The sequence below is a fragment of the Cucurbita moschata genome, unplaced genomic scaffold, assembly GCF_002738365.1.
Source record: "Cucurbita moschata cultivar Rifu unplaced genomic scaffold, Cmos_1.0 Cmo_Scf00024, whole genome shotgun sequence".
Lineage (NCBI taxonomy): Eukaryota > Viridiplantae > Streptophyta > Magnoliopsida > Cucurbitales > Cucurbitaceae > Cucurbita > Cucurbita moschata.
In genome coordinates, this window is record NW_019268540.1 from 3,095,039 (window position 1) to 3,107,837 (window position 12,799).

Here is a 12,799-nt window from a genome sequence, read left to right on the forward strand (position 1 = left end):
TTCACTGAGGAACGAAAATTTTCTAGTCATTTGGTTTCGTTGGGATCGATCCCGAAAAATAACAGTTTTATTAAAATATTGCCTCAAATATTGAGCTTTGTGATTTTAATTCAAAAATCTCGTTTGTTGGTTACTGTTCTAATATCGAAACGCATTGTTTCTAGATACACTGTTATCTCATATGGATCTGCCTTCGCACAAGGCAAGGATTTATCGTTTAAAATAGAGAACGACGAGAGTCAGAAGAGATGCCGTCAAATAGGGTAGAGATTTATCGTTTAAAACAGAGAACGACGAGAGTCGAAGAGATTTCTACCAATTAGATAAATAGGACCGAGAATCGAAAATTTAGCATAAGGTTTTGTTATTTAGAAGGTCGACGAGAAAAATAAATAAATCCACGGATTAAATAAAAAGCTGTGGGCTGTTGATTAAGCAACACGTGGAATACCGCAGCTTTCTCTTTCCACTCCAATTTATTATATTTAATTATTTCAAAAAACCGCTGACCTTTCTTTATTTGGTCAAAATTGACTTTTAAACGCGGTCAAGGCAACGAACAATTTGGAGGCTGTCCAAGTATTTATTGCTGCGAGGAAGTTGGAATATAAATTGATAGGAAAAATAAAGAGTTAACATTAAAGCTTAAAATATAATTTAAATTTTTTAACTTTGTATTTAATAAATTTATAATTTTTAAAAATATCCCATAATTGACAAAGATATTATACATAAAATTTAAATTTGTATTTAATAGACATAAAATGGTTCAAAATTGAAAGATTTTGCACTTTTTATTTATTTATTTATTTTTGTAAAAATACTTTTTATTATATGAAAGAAATAAAATATAAATTTTAATGTAAACTTTTTTTTTTTATAAAATTTTGGAGTATTTAATTATAACCCACCGACTGAAGAAAAGCTGTGAGCTGAGCCGTTGTATACAACGCGTGTGGACAACGAAAAACAGCTTTCGGTTTGTATTTATCCACTTCTTATTTATTTATTCTTTTTTTTTTTTTTTTAATATCACGTTTCGTTCGTTTGTTTTATTTTAAAAAATAAATTTAAAATACTATTTAACATTTTTTTAATTATTTTATTTTAGTTGGGTTAAATTAATAAAAATATCCGTTAAATTTTAAAAAATTTAAATAATATTTAAAAAAAAAAATCTAAGATAATTTTCACTTATTTTTAGATATTAGTATATTAGTAGATAATTTGTATCCTAATAAACAAGATAGCAGTTTGGATCCCATTTCTATTTTTTGTTTTTAACATAATTTTAAAATAATTTTTATACTTTGGTTAGGTCCGTGTAAGTACTTCTTCTTCGTCTACAACGTAATCGACAAAATTCGTTCGGGTTTTGTTAGGTCAATTTCTATATATTATTGGAACATACTCCCACTTGACTAGGCCATACCAAATGTCTGCCTTTTCTTGGTTTTAATTTGCAAGTTTTTCAATCAATTATTTTCTACATAATTTATTTCGATAATATTATTAAAAAAACGTAAATAATAATAATAATAATAATAATAATTAAAGGTAAATAGATTATAGAAGAAAAAACATTTTTTTTAAATTCAAAGTTTGATTTTTAAATGTTTTAATTATAATCCATAAATAATAATAAAATATTAAGTTATTAGTCATGACTTTCCACGTGGCATTAAATATGAATATATTTATTTAAATATTTATATAGGAATTTTGATGTGGACACACTATTGGCCTATCATTGGTTCCCATGACCCTTCCTCTTTAATATTCCTTAGAAAATGATAAATTAATCAAATCAATTTATTTTAATTATATAAAAATAATTTATTTTCTTTTTTTGAAAATTTTGTTTGGAAAAAAATAACCATAGATCTATCCTCCCTTCGTTTTTTTCTTAAAAAAAATTGAAAAAAAAAATTAAAAAATTGTTAATTTGAAAATGGATTTTTGATAGATATAAACCGTTTCTAATTAATTTATCATTCAATATATTTAAAAAAATATTATTAAAAAATATATTCATTGGGCTAATTTACATTTCATTTTAATAATAATAATAATAATACGTAATCGTTCCGAATTTTTTTTTTTAACCAATCTAAATTTTCACGTTTGGTTGGGTTAGATTGTCGGGTTGTTTTAACCCAACTCAACCCTCTATTTTCGAGTTTGATTGGGTTAGATTATCGGGTTGTTTTTTTAATAATTATTTTAAAAAATCTTACTATATCAAATAGTCACAAGGGATAGCGTATCTGATAACTGTCAAATATCCTTATTTTTTCATTATAATCTTAAAAGTAAGATGGGTTAAATTAGGCTGTAGCCCTATTTTTAGGTATTCGAGTTTAATGTCAACTTGCAAATCAACCTAAATTTTTCGGTTTTCAAAAAATTCAACCGAACACTTATAATTTAAACTGAATATTCTAAATTGTTCGGATTATTGGATCATATGAACTCGAGGTTAGTATCAATTTGCGAATCAACCTAAATTTTTCGATTTTCAAAAAATTCAACCCAACCCTTCTAATTTAAACTGAATATTTCTAAATTGGTCGGATTATTGGATGATATGAACTCGTTTAGAATCGGATTATCTAGTCATACTAAATTTTAAACTTTTAGAATCAAAGTGATCAAATCATACGGTTCTCATTCTCTCACCATCTTCCAATAATTCCGCGGATTGATCTTGGCATTTTAATATCCATGAAATTCAATCGACCTCACATGGCGCAACATGATTGGCGGTGAGACAACATTTCATCTCATCATCAGTCAACTAATTGATTAATTAATTAATTTCCGCTTCGACTATTTCTATCAAACCCGATGTTCATGGCCGATTTTTCAATCTCTTGATCGATATTCGTCATTTTTAAATCTCTAAAGACCGAGAGATAATCCAGATACTCAACAGTCTGGATCCAGAATCGAAATCTCCGAATCTCCGTCTATTTAACTCCTCTGCAATTCCTGTTTCAACAGATCAGAGTACCAAAAATCCGCAATGGCAATGAGAAATTCAGAATTCGGCAGTTCAAATCTCCTCTGTTTCTGCTTCTTCTTCTTCGTTTTCTCCTCGTTTTCGATTCAAATCAATGCGAAGAACCAGAAGCAAGCCCTAGACGCGCTCTACAAATCGAAGTTCTTCAAGAACTCAAACGCCGCTGCTTCATCTGAACTTTTCGATCCTAATGCAGTTCTTGATCAAAACGCTGATGACCTGCAAACGGTTGAGATTTACGATCAGACTGGACTGAAGCGGCGAGACAAAATCCAACGCTTACCAGGACAACCGCCGAGAGTTAAGTTATCGCAGTACGGCGGTTACGTGACTGTGGATCAATCCGCCGGCCGTGCTTTCTATTACTACTTCGTTGAATCTCCTCATCACAAGAATGCATTGCCGCTTCTTCTCTGGCTCAATGGAGGTACGTCGGAAAGTTCGATTTAAGGTTTTTCACTGATCGGAAAATCGTTGAATCCAGATCGATTCATCGATGGCTTCTTGATCGGATTAGTTTTCTTTTGTCCTCTCTGTTTCGATTTCTCTCTCCATCTTATCTACGATTTTCTCTCTCCAAATAATTGAGAACAGATCGGAAACGATCTCGTTCCGTAAAACAGATTCAAGAACAACTCATTATCATGATTTTGCTTCTTCTTCTCCGCACTAATTAATGTCAGAATTTCGCGTGTTTTTTAATTTTTCTTTTGTTATTATTCTTTTTGCATCAACTTTTTAAATAATTTAAAATTAAAACTTCTACAATTAATTGTAACCGTCTCTACTCCTTGGAGAATATCGCGGTATGCATGGTGTATTATATTATCAAATTAAAAAAATAAAATATTTAATTTAATAAATAAATATCTTATTATTTGTATTATATTCGCATTAATTATATTTTGTATCTATATTTTATTTTATCATATGATGCATATCATGCAAATATTGAATGTCACATGTAAGATGAAGTTAAAATTATTAAAAAAAAAAAAAAAAAAACAGCATGCAACGTGTCATCATATGATTGGTTGTGTAGGTCCTGGGTGTTCGTCTCTTGCCTATGGAGCCATGGCTGAATTGGGTCCGTTCCGCGTTCGTAGCGATGGAAAAACCCTCTTCGAAAATAAATTCTCGTGGAATCACGGTATGTATTATTTTCGTTTATATATAAATATATTTTTGCTGGTTGGTATTTTATTAACTAACTAATATTAAATGTTTTAATGAATTTAGTTGCGAATGTGTTGTTTTTGGAGTCGCCCACTGGAGTGGGATTCTCGTATTCAAATACGACGTCGGATTACAAGACTAATGGAGACAAGAACACGGCAAAAGATAATTACGCGTTTCTGGTAAACTGGTTGGAGAGGTTTCCAGAGTACAAGCAACGGAGTTTCTACATTGCTGGTGAGAGCTACGCCGGCCATTACGTCCCTCAGTTGGCTCACACTATTCTTTCACATAATAAGAAAGCGGGCAAGACGATTATCAACCTCAAAGGCATTATCGTAAGTCTCTGTTCTAAACTAATTTATGTTAATAAGTTTAGGGTTTAATGATTAGATTAATGAAGATTAGTTATAGATTATGCAATTAATTAAAAGAATTGGTGTTGGGTCCACGCCCAATCATAAGAAACGCACAGAGCGCCAACGAGCACAGGCTCTGGTGTCAGTAGTTAGCTACAAAAAGTCCCTCACGAGTGATGGGAGGGACGGTGGGGGCTGCCCCACGCCGCCCAACTTGCCCACCTTCCATGGCGCCATCCTATCATACTCTTACCTGCTTTCCCTCCTTTATCTTAAACTAAATACTTTTCCAAAAAATGAAATTTAAACGTCCGGGGTAGAATGGGAAGAATTTATGGACGAACACAACAATTTATCGTTGATTATGATTCCCTTTTGTTTTATTTCAGATTGGAAATGCAGTGATCAATGACTTAACCGATCAAATTGGAATGTACGACTTCTTTGCATCCCACGCATTAATCCACGATAGAACAGCCAACGACATCAAAAACTTTTGCGACTTCTCTCCTGACGCAACAGTACAGAGTAAAATGTGCATTGATGCAATGAACACAGTGGATCTAAACACTGGTGTTGTTGACATCTACAACATCTACTATCCCATTTGTCAAAACACCAACTTGACAGATCGACCGAAAAAAGCCACGGTGATGAACTACGACCCTTGTACTGATTACTACACTTTTGCGTACTTGAACCGGGCCGAGGTTCAAGAAGCCATGCACGCCAACGTAACGAAGCTTTCCTACGATTGGGAGCCTTGTAGCGATGTCATAACTGGCTGGTCCGATAGTGCTTCTACCGTCATTCCACTACTACGAGAGTTCATAAAAAGTGGATTGCGAGTGTGGGTTTTCAGGTAATTTCGAAAACATATCTATAATAATTAGTATGAAGAAAGAAACCCAAAAACATGATCATTACGATTATGTCTTTGGTAGGGTTTGTTTGGTGGAAAAATGGTAGTAACTAACTATTTACAATATGGCGTGTAGCGGTGACGTTGATGGAAGAGTACCCATTACTTCAACCAAATATTCCATCGACTCCATGAATCTCCACGTCAACATATCTTGGTATCCATGGTTTATGGCTAACGAGGTACTTTCACGCTCTATTTCTCTTCTAAATCTTACCTAAATTTTTATAATTTACGACGAGTATTAGACTAAACCCATCTAAATCGTCATAAAAACGTTAATTTTTACCGAACAAAAAAGAGGTTAATTAAGAATTGAAACGGGTGAAATGTATAGGTTGGAGGGTATGCAGAAGTGTATGAAGGGGAGTTGACATTGGCAACCGTGAGAGGGGCAGGGCATGAAGTGCCAAGCTACCAGCCTAGAAGAGCGCTTGCCCTCATCAAACACTTCCTTCAAGGGACGCCTCTCCCTCCTTTTCATCCCCCTTCCTCATAAACAAAATTCCCTTTTTTTTTTTCTTAATTTATTTTTCATCTTAGATTCTTCATTTTATGTGTCACCAATAAATAATTAAATTGGAGTGAACTTTGTAATCTTCCCTTAATTTATTAGTATATTGTTTTTGTTTTAGCTTCGAGAACTCGTAATTATATGTGAATGCAATAAAGTAATGGTCGAAAATCTCTGAAGGAACTGGCTCAGTAGAAGGAATTGGTTGTTGAGGATCGTCGAGTCCCGTGTTGGCTAATTGATGAAATATCACGAGTATATAAGTATGTGACACTATCTCCATAATAACGTGGAGGTCTTGTGTCAATTAGTGGTATCAAAGTCGTGTCCTTATCTTAATTTAGTTATGTCAATAGAATCTACTACGAGTGTTGAACAAAGAAATTGTGAGCCTGAAGGTGTAGTCATAGTGAAGATCCGTGGTAGAGCTCTATTGGACTAATAATGTGCTTTAGAGAAGATGAGTTGTCATGATAGTGTTAGATGTTCGTAAGGAGACTCAATGGTGTACTTTATTCGGCTAATTAAAGGAGAGATTCCGAGTATATAAGTACGACACACTATCTCTATTGAAAAGTAACGAAGATTTATGCTCAAATTGGACAAGATCATACCAATTTGGAGGTCACTATTCCCGTCATTAGCTTGATTAGAGGTTGAAGCTTGGACCAGGCGGAGGAAGTTGATAGGAATGCTTGACGGAGGAGGAAGTAGCCGAAGCTCTAGCAACGATGAGCAGCAGTTGCTGGAATTGACGACTAGTTCTATTACGTTCTGTATTACAATTTTATTATCTCAACTTTTAAAATTTGAGATTTAATTAGTTAAATTATTTTTTAATTAACATTCATTTTAGTTATTTTAAATGGATGTGAAAATTGATATTTAATAATTTGATTACGTAAATAATTATATTTATATATATATATATATATATGGAATATTTATTGCTAAAATTATTTATAAAATTATTTATATATATATAAAAGAATAGAATAGAAGAATCAAAATGAATTTCATAATTAATTTGATTTATTTTCAACTTTTTAAATAAATCTAAAATTCGTAGATGGGCTATGGGCCTTGTATCCATCAGCAAGATCCAAAGCCCACACAGGTTCTTCAGCATGTAGCCACCGGGCTTCTTCTCCAGACGTTGGCATTTTGCTTCACCAATCCTTTCCCCGTCCGTGAATCAGCTTCCGAACAACACCGGCGATGGCTCCTCCAACGGTCGCCGACCGATCCTCGGCGAGAAGGCGGAGTAATATTGATGCAAAACCAGTTTACTCCCTAAGTCACGACATCTTGTGCATAATCTTTTCGTTCCTCGACCTTTTCGACTTGGTTCGATGCTCAGTTGTTTGTAAATCCTGGTACTCATTTTATCTGTTACCTATGAAGAAAGAAGGGAGTAGAAAGCGTGGTTAATTTGTTTGATTTAGTTGCAGTTTATTTTTCCCGTTAATTTGATATCTCTAACGAATTTTTGAATGTTCTTGAAGGAATAATGCTATTTTTAATTCCGAACTATTGCGAACATTTTGCATGAAGCATCAGAAGCAGGAGATGGAGTCTTCTAGCTCTTTCGAAGTATCAGCTTCTTCGGAGAAACCATTGTTGGAATGTTTAGAGGAAATAGCGATGGAACGACACAAGTTGGCGTTGGAAGAAGGTCGTATAAGAGTTTCTCAATGGATGGGCCATTCAGTGAGGTAACTTTGGCAAGATGGACAGTCAATCTAGATATTATTTATGAATTATATACTGCCTCTGTTCATTAATCATACTTGTTATGGAGCATCTGAAGTTAGGAGTTTGATTGCTGCATTTTCAGTTTAAATCGCTTCCTTACTTTACTGTTTTACGTTTCCCTGTCTGGATTTATCTATAGCTGATAATTCTTTATCCTCGGACCTGTTACTGTATACAAATGATAATTCTTTATCCTCGGACCTGTTACTGTATACAAATCTTTCTAATCAATATACTTTTTGTATTTCCTTTCGGTAAACAATCAAAACAATCTGACAAAGTGTTTGTCGGTTGTTTTGTTGCGTTGTTCTTAATGGAAAAATATTTTGAAATTCTCATTAGCATTTCGTATTACTGTGCAGATTATCGTTTCTTTTGTTTTTGGTTTGCATAATAACTCACGTAACATGGATTTCTATATAGGGCTGAACAATGCCGAATGAAGATGGGTTTGATTCTTACAGGAGTGGGTGATAAAGTATAGCCTCTTACTCTATTATTTGGTAGATTATTTATTTGTCCAGTCCTCCAAAAGAGAAAATAAAAAAGAAGATGAATGAATCATAAACAAAAGTTCGAGCGTGGACGGGTAGAGATAGCCATGTACTTTTATATGGAGTACTTCCTACATTACATTCAAGCGTGCATGAGAGATTGGGATGTAATTACTTTGCAATTCTGATATTAGCTTGTTTACGCTCTCATGTTTTCTGCAATTCCAGGTTATGAGACTTTGGTCGTCGGAGAACTTCAGATGTCTGGAAGAATATTCCATTCCGGAGAAACTGCCTCTAATTGACTTTGATTTTGATGAGAGCAAGGTAATATCAATGTATCTCTTATAAGTATGCTGATGTTTTTGCTACCCGTCTAGAAAACTTTTGACAAAGCATGCTATACTATATGAAAAGGTGAGTAGATGCATTCCTTCCTTTTCATCAGTTACTAAGCACTTTTCTGGGTGGAATTCTGAACCTTATTATTTCCCAATAGAGAACTGATATTTGCCAAATGAAATCTAATTTCTCTAGCCATTGTCTTGTCCTAGATTGTTGGTTTGGTTGGTAGAAACTTGTGCATATGGAGTCGGAGTGGGAAACGAAGTATATTTCCTTCGCGTGAATGTACGTTTGTGGAGGGTTCATGTATGCGGTAAGTGGAAATACCACCATAAATTTCTATCTGTTTTCAAAACTAACTTGTTTAACATCAATTTCTTTTTAATTACGTTTTAAACATTTTAATTTATCCATATATTTTCGTACTTATATTGATTTTGTCCTGTAATTTAACTTATCAATCCAATAGTCTCTGGTACACCAGTTTATGTTTATAATATGAAAGAATGATTGTCATTGCAGCCTTGGTCCACAGTCATTTGTAGACTTGAAGCGAGTCTTCTCAATTTGTTTTCAATTAATTTGTATAATGAATCTTCCAATCCTGCTTACAGTTACTTTGATCCGGAGGCTGTTGTTGGTTGTGGAGATGGAACAGCTCATGTATTCGACATGTATAGTAGGAGATGCTCTAGAATTGTCAGGTAAACCAGAAGAAATATAAATGACATGACACTTCTCCTTCACCTGTTCTTTGGACTGAGGTTATTGACAGACTAAGTTTCGGCAATGACTGAACAGACGAGGAACAACCATTAGAAGTTGAGTTGGTGAAAATAACGTCACACAAGTTTGATATTCATTACTTTTTCTTTCACCATGCACACAAACACTCATGCTGACATTTTCACATTAGAATAAAAAGAGAGATCCATTTTGGTACGAACCAAAGGTTAATGGAAAACTAATTTTCAGGATTTCTTATTACTTGTTTAGTTTCATGTAATTTCCTAAATGGTTGACATATCATGCACTTCTATCTTGACTTTTGCACCAATTTTGTTAATTTTACATTGCAGGATGCTTCCTGGGCCAGTGACATGCTTATGTGTGGGTGATGATCAGCTCATACTTGGGGGTTCCCTTCATGGAAACATTGGAGTATCGGGTCTTCGGTCTGATCAGCGGGTAGCAATGCTTAGATCAAGAAATACCATAGGTCATGCATATGGCAGTCTTACTTTTGCACCTTTCTCTTCTCCTTGTCTCGTCGTTTAAAAATTTTCTGTCTCGGACTTTCTGAATCAAATATAACACGATAAATCGTCCTCTGAATTAGAGACAAGAATAGAAGCAACTCAAGCAGTGTAGTTTAACATCTGAAGTAAACAAACAGTCTCAAGTAGTTTGCATATAGCTAATCTAACCGTCCTTCTCAAAGCACTTAAAAAAAATTCTTTTCAACTAGAGAACATTTATAGATTTCCTTGTGGTTAGTTCGTTCCCTTCGTGTACATATATCGAAAAGTAATTCCTTTCCACTCAGATTTGTTTTAGTGTATATTTTATTACAATTTCTGCTTGCAGGCATAAAGACCATGTGTTACAATGCTTCTTCACATTTAGTCTTTGCGGGATCAACTGCCGGACATGTCTATTGTTGGGACCTCAGGTAAGTAAAAAGTAATTTAGATGTAACTTCAGTAAATTGGTCTGGTCACTGATGGTATCCAACAAAAACAATAAGTTAATGGAAGATAGCTTCAGGCCAAGAAATGAATAGCTTTAACCAACATTGAATTTCCATTGCTGTTTGAATACTGAAACAAAATGAAATTATTTACTTCTGAAGGGAAGAAACGTTCTGATTTTACAATTCTTGCTGTCTATGATGTTCTAAATTCGGACCGTGTCATTTATTTATTTACTGCTTTAGTCCCTTTCTTCAAATTATATACTCTCATTGAGCTCTGCACATTTCTTAGGACAATGAAACCTTTATGGGAATCCCGAGTGAGCCCGAATGTCGTATATTCTTTACGACACCTCCAAAATGACAGGTCAAGTTTGGCTGTTGGTGGAATAGATGGCATTCTACGTATTTTGGATCAGAATACAGGCACGGTGCGGTCGGGTTGTATTATGGATAGTAGACTGTTATCGACGTATCAGAGCGGGGTTGGAGTCGTGGAAGAAAGGATAGGAAATAGACTGTCAGATGAAACTCCTATTGATGCCATACACAGAAGGAGTAGGCCTCCGATCACAAGCTTAGCCGTTGGGATGAACAAGATAGTCACAACGCACAACGATAAGTTCATTAGATTATGGAAGTTTCGAAACTAGTTTTTCCCCAGCCTGGGATTCATGGTTCTTTGTTTTGCTCTTATTTACTGTACATATTTTAGTAACTTTTTTTTTTTTGTGATGAATTTTGTGGTCAGCATTGTGGAATTATGTAGATACAACGTTTGATTTCCAGTGAAATTTCTAGGTTACAATCCACTGGATGGGGATAATATTTTGGGTTCTTTTTAATATTAATACTATTTTAGCTCCTAAGATTCTTCTTTATATATATATGTATGTGTGTGTATATATATATATGTGTATGTGTGTATATATATATATATGTATGTGTGTGTATATATATGTGTGTGTATATATATGTATATGTATGTGTGTGTGTATATGTATGTGTGTGTATATATATGTATATATGTTTTAATTAAGTTATTATTATTATTTTTAATTTAGTCTCTACATAGCTTTTGTGACTAACATATTTTAAGAAAATATTTTTATTGAATATAGGATGTGAATTGTGCTTTAATGAGTTCTAGTAAGTTCTAGTATGCAATGTCAAATAGTCCTGCATTCTTGGTCCAAAAAGTGTATTGTTGGAATTGGATTGGAACGCAATGTACTCGAGATTTAGGGGTTGCCGCTAGTCAAACACGTGGGATTGTTGGAACTAGGACTGCCGCAGTAGTCGAACACAGGAGATTGTAGGAATTGAGTTATGTGGCTTGATATTCAAGGGTTGTCACTGTAGCCGAACATGAGGGAAAAGTCATTTATACTGATACTAACAGTATCATTTTTTCGGACAATAGATATACTCAAAGAACTCCATTAGTATCTATGTATCAACGTTTTAACAGTTCTAGGTTCCTCAGGTATGTCGAACTAAAAAAAATTATCATATCCAAATTATGAAAATTAACTAAATTTTTTTAATTATGAAGACTAGGTTAAAATAAACGACAATAGGTTAAGTAAATCACAAACCAATGGAGGTTAAAACGGTAATTTAATTCATTTTTACAGACTAAAAGGTGTATGATAAGGCCCAAATTCTCACGACTCAAAGATCAAATACCCGAAACACCCTTCGCTGTTTCCATTTCATTCTCCCTGTTTACGCCCCTTCATCGTCGATTTCGATCTCCATTATTTCTCCATCTTCAACCCTAATTCCGCCGAGAGCTCCGATTACCAGTCCAACCATGGTCTGCATACGCAAGGCGGTTGTTGACGACCTTATGGCAATGCAAGCCTGCAACCTATTTTGCCTGCCGGAGAATTACCAGATGAAATACTACTTCTACCATATTCTTTCCTGGCCTCAGCTTCTTTACGTCGCCGAAGATTACAACGGTCGGATCGTCGGCTACGTTTTGGCTAAAATGGAGGAAGAAAGCAACGAGTGCCATGGACATATTACCTCACTTGCTGTGTTACGAACGCATCGGAAGCTCGGTTTAGCTACTAAACTCATGAGCGCGGCTCAGAACGCCATGGAACAAGTTTATGGAGCGGAATATGTCTCCCTCCATGTGCGGAAGAGTAATCGGGCTGCTTTTAATTTATATACGGAGACTTTGGGGTATAAGATTCATGATATTGAGGCGAAGTACTACGCGGATGGTGAGGATGCTTATGATATGAGGAAGCAGCTTAAAGGAAAGCAAATCCATGGAACCGGGCATCACCACCACCACCACCACCACCATCATCATCCTCACCATCACCACCATCATGGTCATGGTCATGGACACGGGCATCAGCATGGTGGTGGGTGTTGTTCTGGCGGTGATTCCGGGAGTGTTGCTGAGGTAAAAGCAGAGTCTAAGGGCAATGCATCGAAAGCGGACTCTAAGGCTAATTAGAAAGCCGGAACAGAGGTGGGTTCTTTTTTTTTTTTTTTTT

The 12,799-nt window shown here is 34.8% G+C and overlaps 3 protein-coding genes and 1 long non-coding RNA gene across 8 annotated transcripts in view; 3 read left to right on the forward strand and 1 right to left on the reverse strand.

Moving 5' to 3' along the window:
- Positions 1-1,327: 1,327 nt before the first annotated feature.
- The window catches only part of LOC111461212, a 14,599-nt gene continuing 3,127 nt past the window's right edge, over positions 1,328-12,799 (reverse strand). Inside the window, exon 3 of the long non-coding RNA XR_002713539.1 lies at positions 1,328-1,343. This is a non-coding gene — a long non-coding RNA (uncharacterized LOC111461212). The remainder of the gene's footprint in view (positions 1,344-12,799) is intronic.
- On the forward strand, positions 2,700-6,158 carry LOC111461206 (serine carboxypeptidase-like 40). The gene is made up of 6 exons (XM_023104714.1): positions 2,700-3,449; positions 4,065-4,172; positions 4,262-4,536; positions 4,947-5,419; positions 5,556-5,661; positions 5,817-6,158. Exons 1-6 carry the CDS (start codon positions 3,026-3,028, stop codon positions 5,976-5,978), a joined length of 1,548 nt encoding a protein of 515 aa, XP_022960482.1. The 5' UTR covers positions 2,700-3,025; the 3' UTR covers positions 5,979-6,158.
- LOC111461209 (F-box/WD-40 repeat-containing protein At3g52030) lies at positions 7,138-11,125 on the forward strand. 2 transcript variants are annotated; one of them, XM_023104716.1, is made up of 9 exons: positions 7,138-7,369; positions 7,499-7,708; positions 8,172-8,226; positions 8,471-8,569; positions 8,797-8,900; positions 9,202-9,291; positions 9,667-9,806; positions 10,175-10,259; positions 10,573-11,125. In XM_023104716.1, the coding sequence occupies exons 1-9, from the start codon at positions 7,212-7,214 to the stop codon at positions 10,931-10,933; spliced, it is 1,302 nt and encodes a 433-aa protein (XP_022960484.1). In that variant the 5' UTR covers positions 7,138-7,211; the 3' UTR covers positions 10,934-11,125. The 2 variants fall into 2 exon arrangements, with proteins under 2 accessions (XP_022960484.1, XP_022960485.1); XM_023104717.1 differs by having other exon boundaries at positions 7,285-7,369; positions 7,548-7,708.
- Positions 11,983-12,799, forward strand: part of LOC111461211 (N-terminal acetyltransferase A complex catalytic subunit NAA10-like) — a 2,245-nt gene continuing 1,428 nt past the window's right edge. For 2 of the 4 annotated variants that reach the window (XM_023104723.1, XM_023104722.1), the window contains exon 1: positions 11,983-12,774. In XM_023104723.1, the coding sequence (XP_022960491.1) occupies positions 12,097-12,759 (663 nt within the window). In that variant the 5' untranslated portion in view covers positions 11,983-12,096 and the 3' untranslated portion in view covers positions 12,760-12,774. The other 2 variants (XM_023104720.1, XM_023104721.1) reach the window with 2 other exon arrangements.

Bases quoted from the DNA above. Each gene is read 5' to 3' on its own strand.
- LOC111461206 (XM_023104714.1), top strand. From the start codon at position 3,026: ATGGCAATGAGAAATTCAGAATTCGGCAGTTCAAATCTCCTCTGTTTC. The intron at 3,450-4,064 runs GTACGTCGGAAA...TTGGTTGTGTAG, and splicing joins TCTTCTCTGGCTCAATGGAG to GTCCTGGGTGTTCGTCTCTT. The intron at 5,420-5,555 runs GTAATTTCGAAA...TATGGCGTGTAG, and splicing joins TTGCGAGTGTGGGTTTTCAG to CGGTGACGTTGATGGAAGAG.
- LOC111461209 (XM_023104716.1), top strand. From the start codon at position 7,212: ATGGCTCCTCCAACGGTCGCCGACCGATCCTCGGCGAGAAGGCGGAGT. The intron at 8,227-8,470 runs GTATAGCCTCTT...CTGCAATTCCAG, and splicing joins TTACAGGAGTGGGTGATAAA to GTTATGAGACTTTGGTCGTC. The intron at 8,570-8,796 runs GTAATATCAATG...GTCTTGTCCTAG, and splicing joins TTGATTTTGATGAGAGCAAG to ATTGTTGGTTTGGTTGGTAG.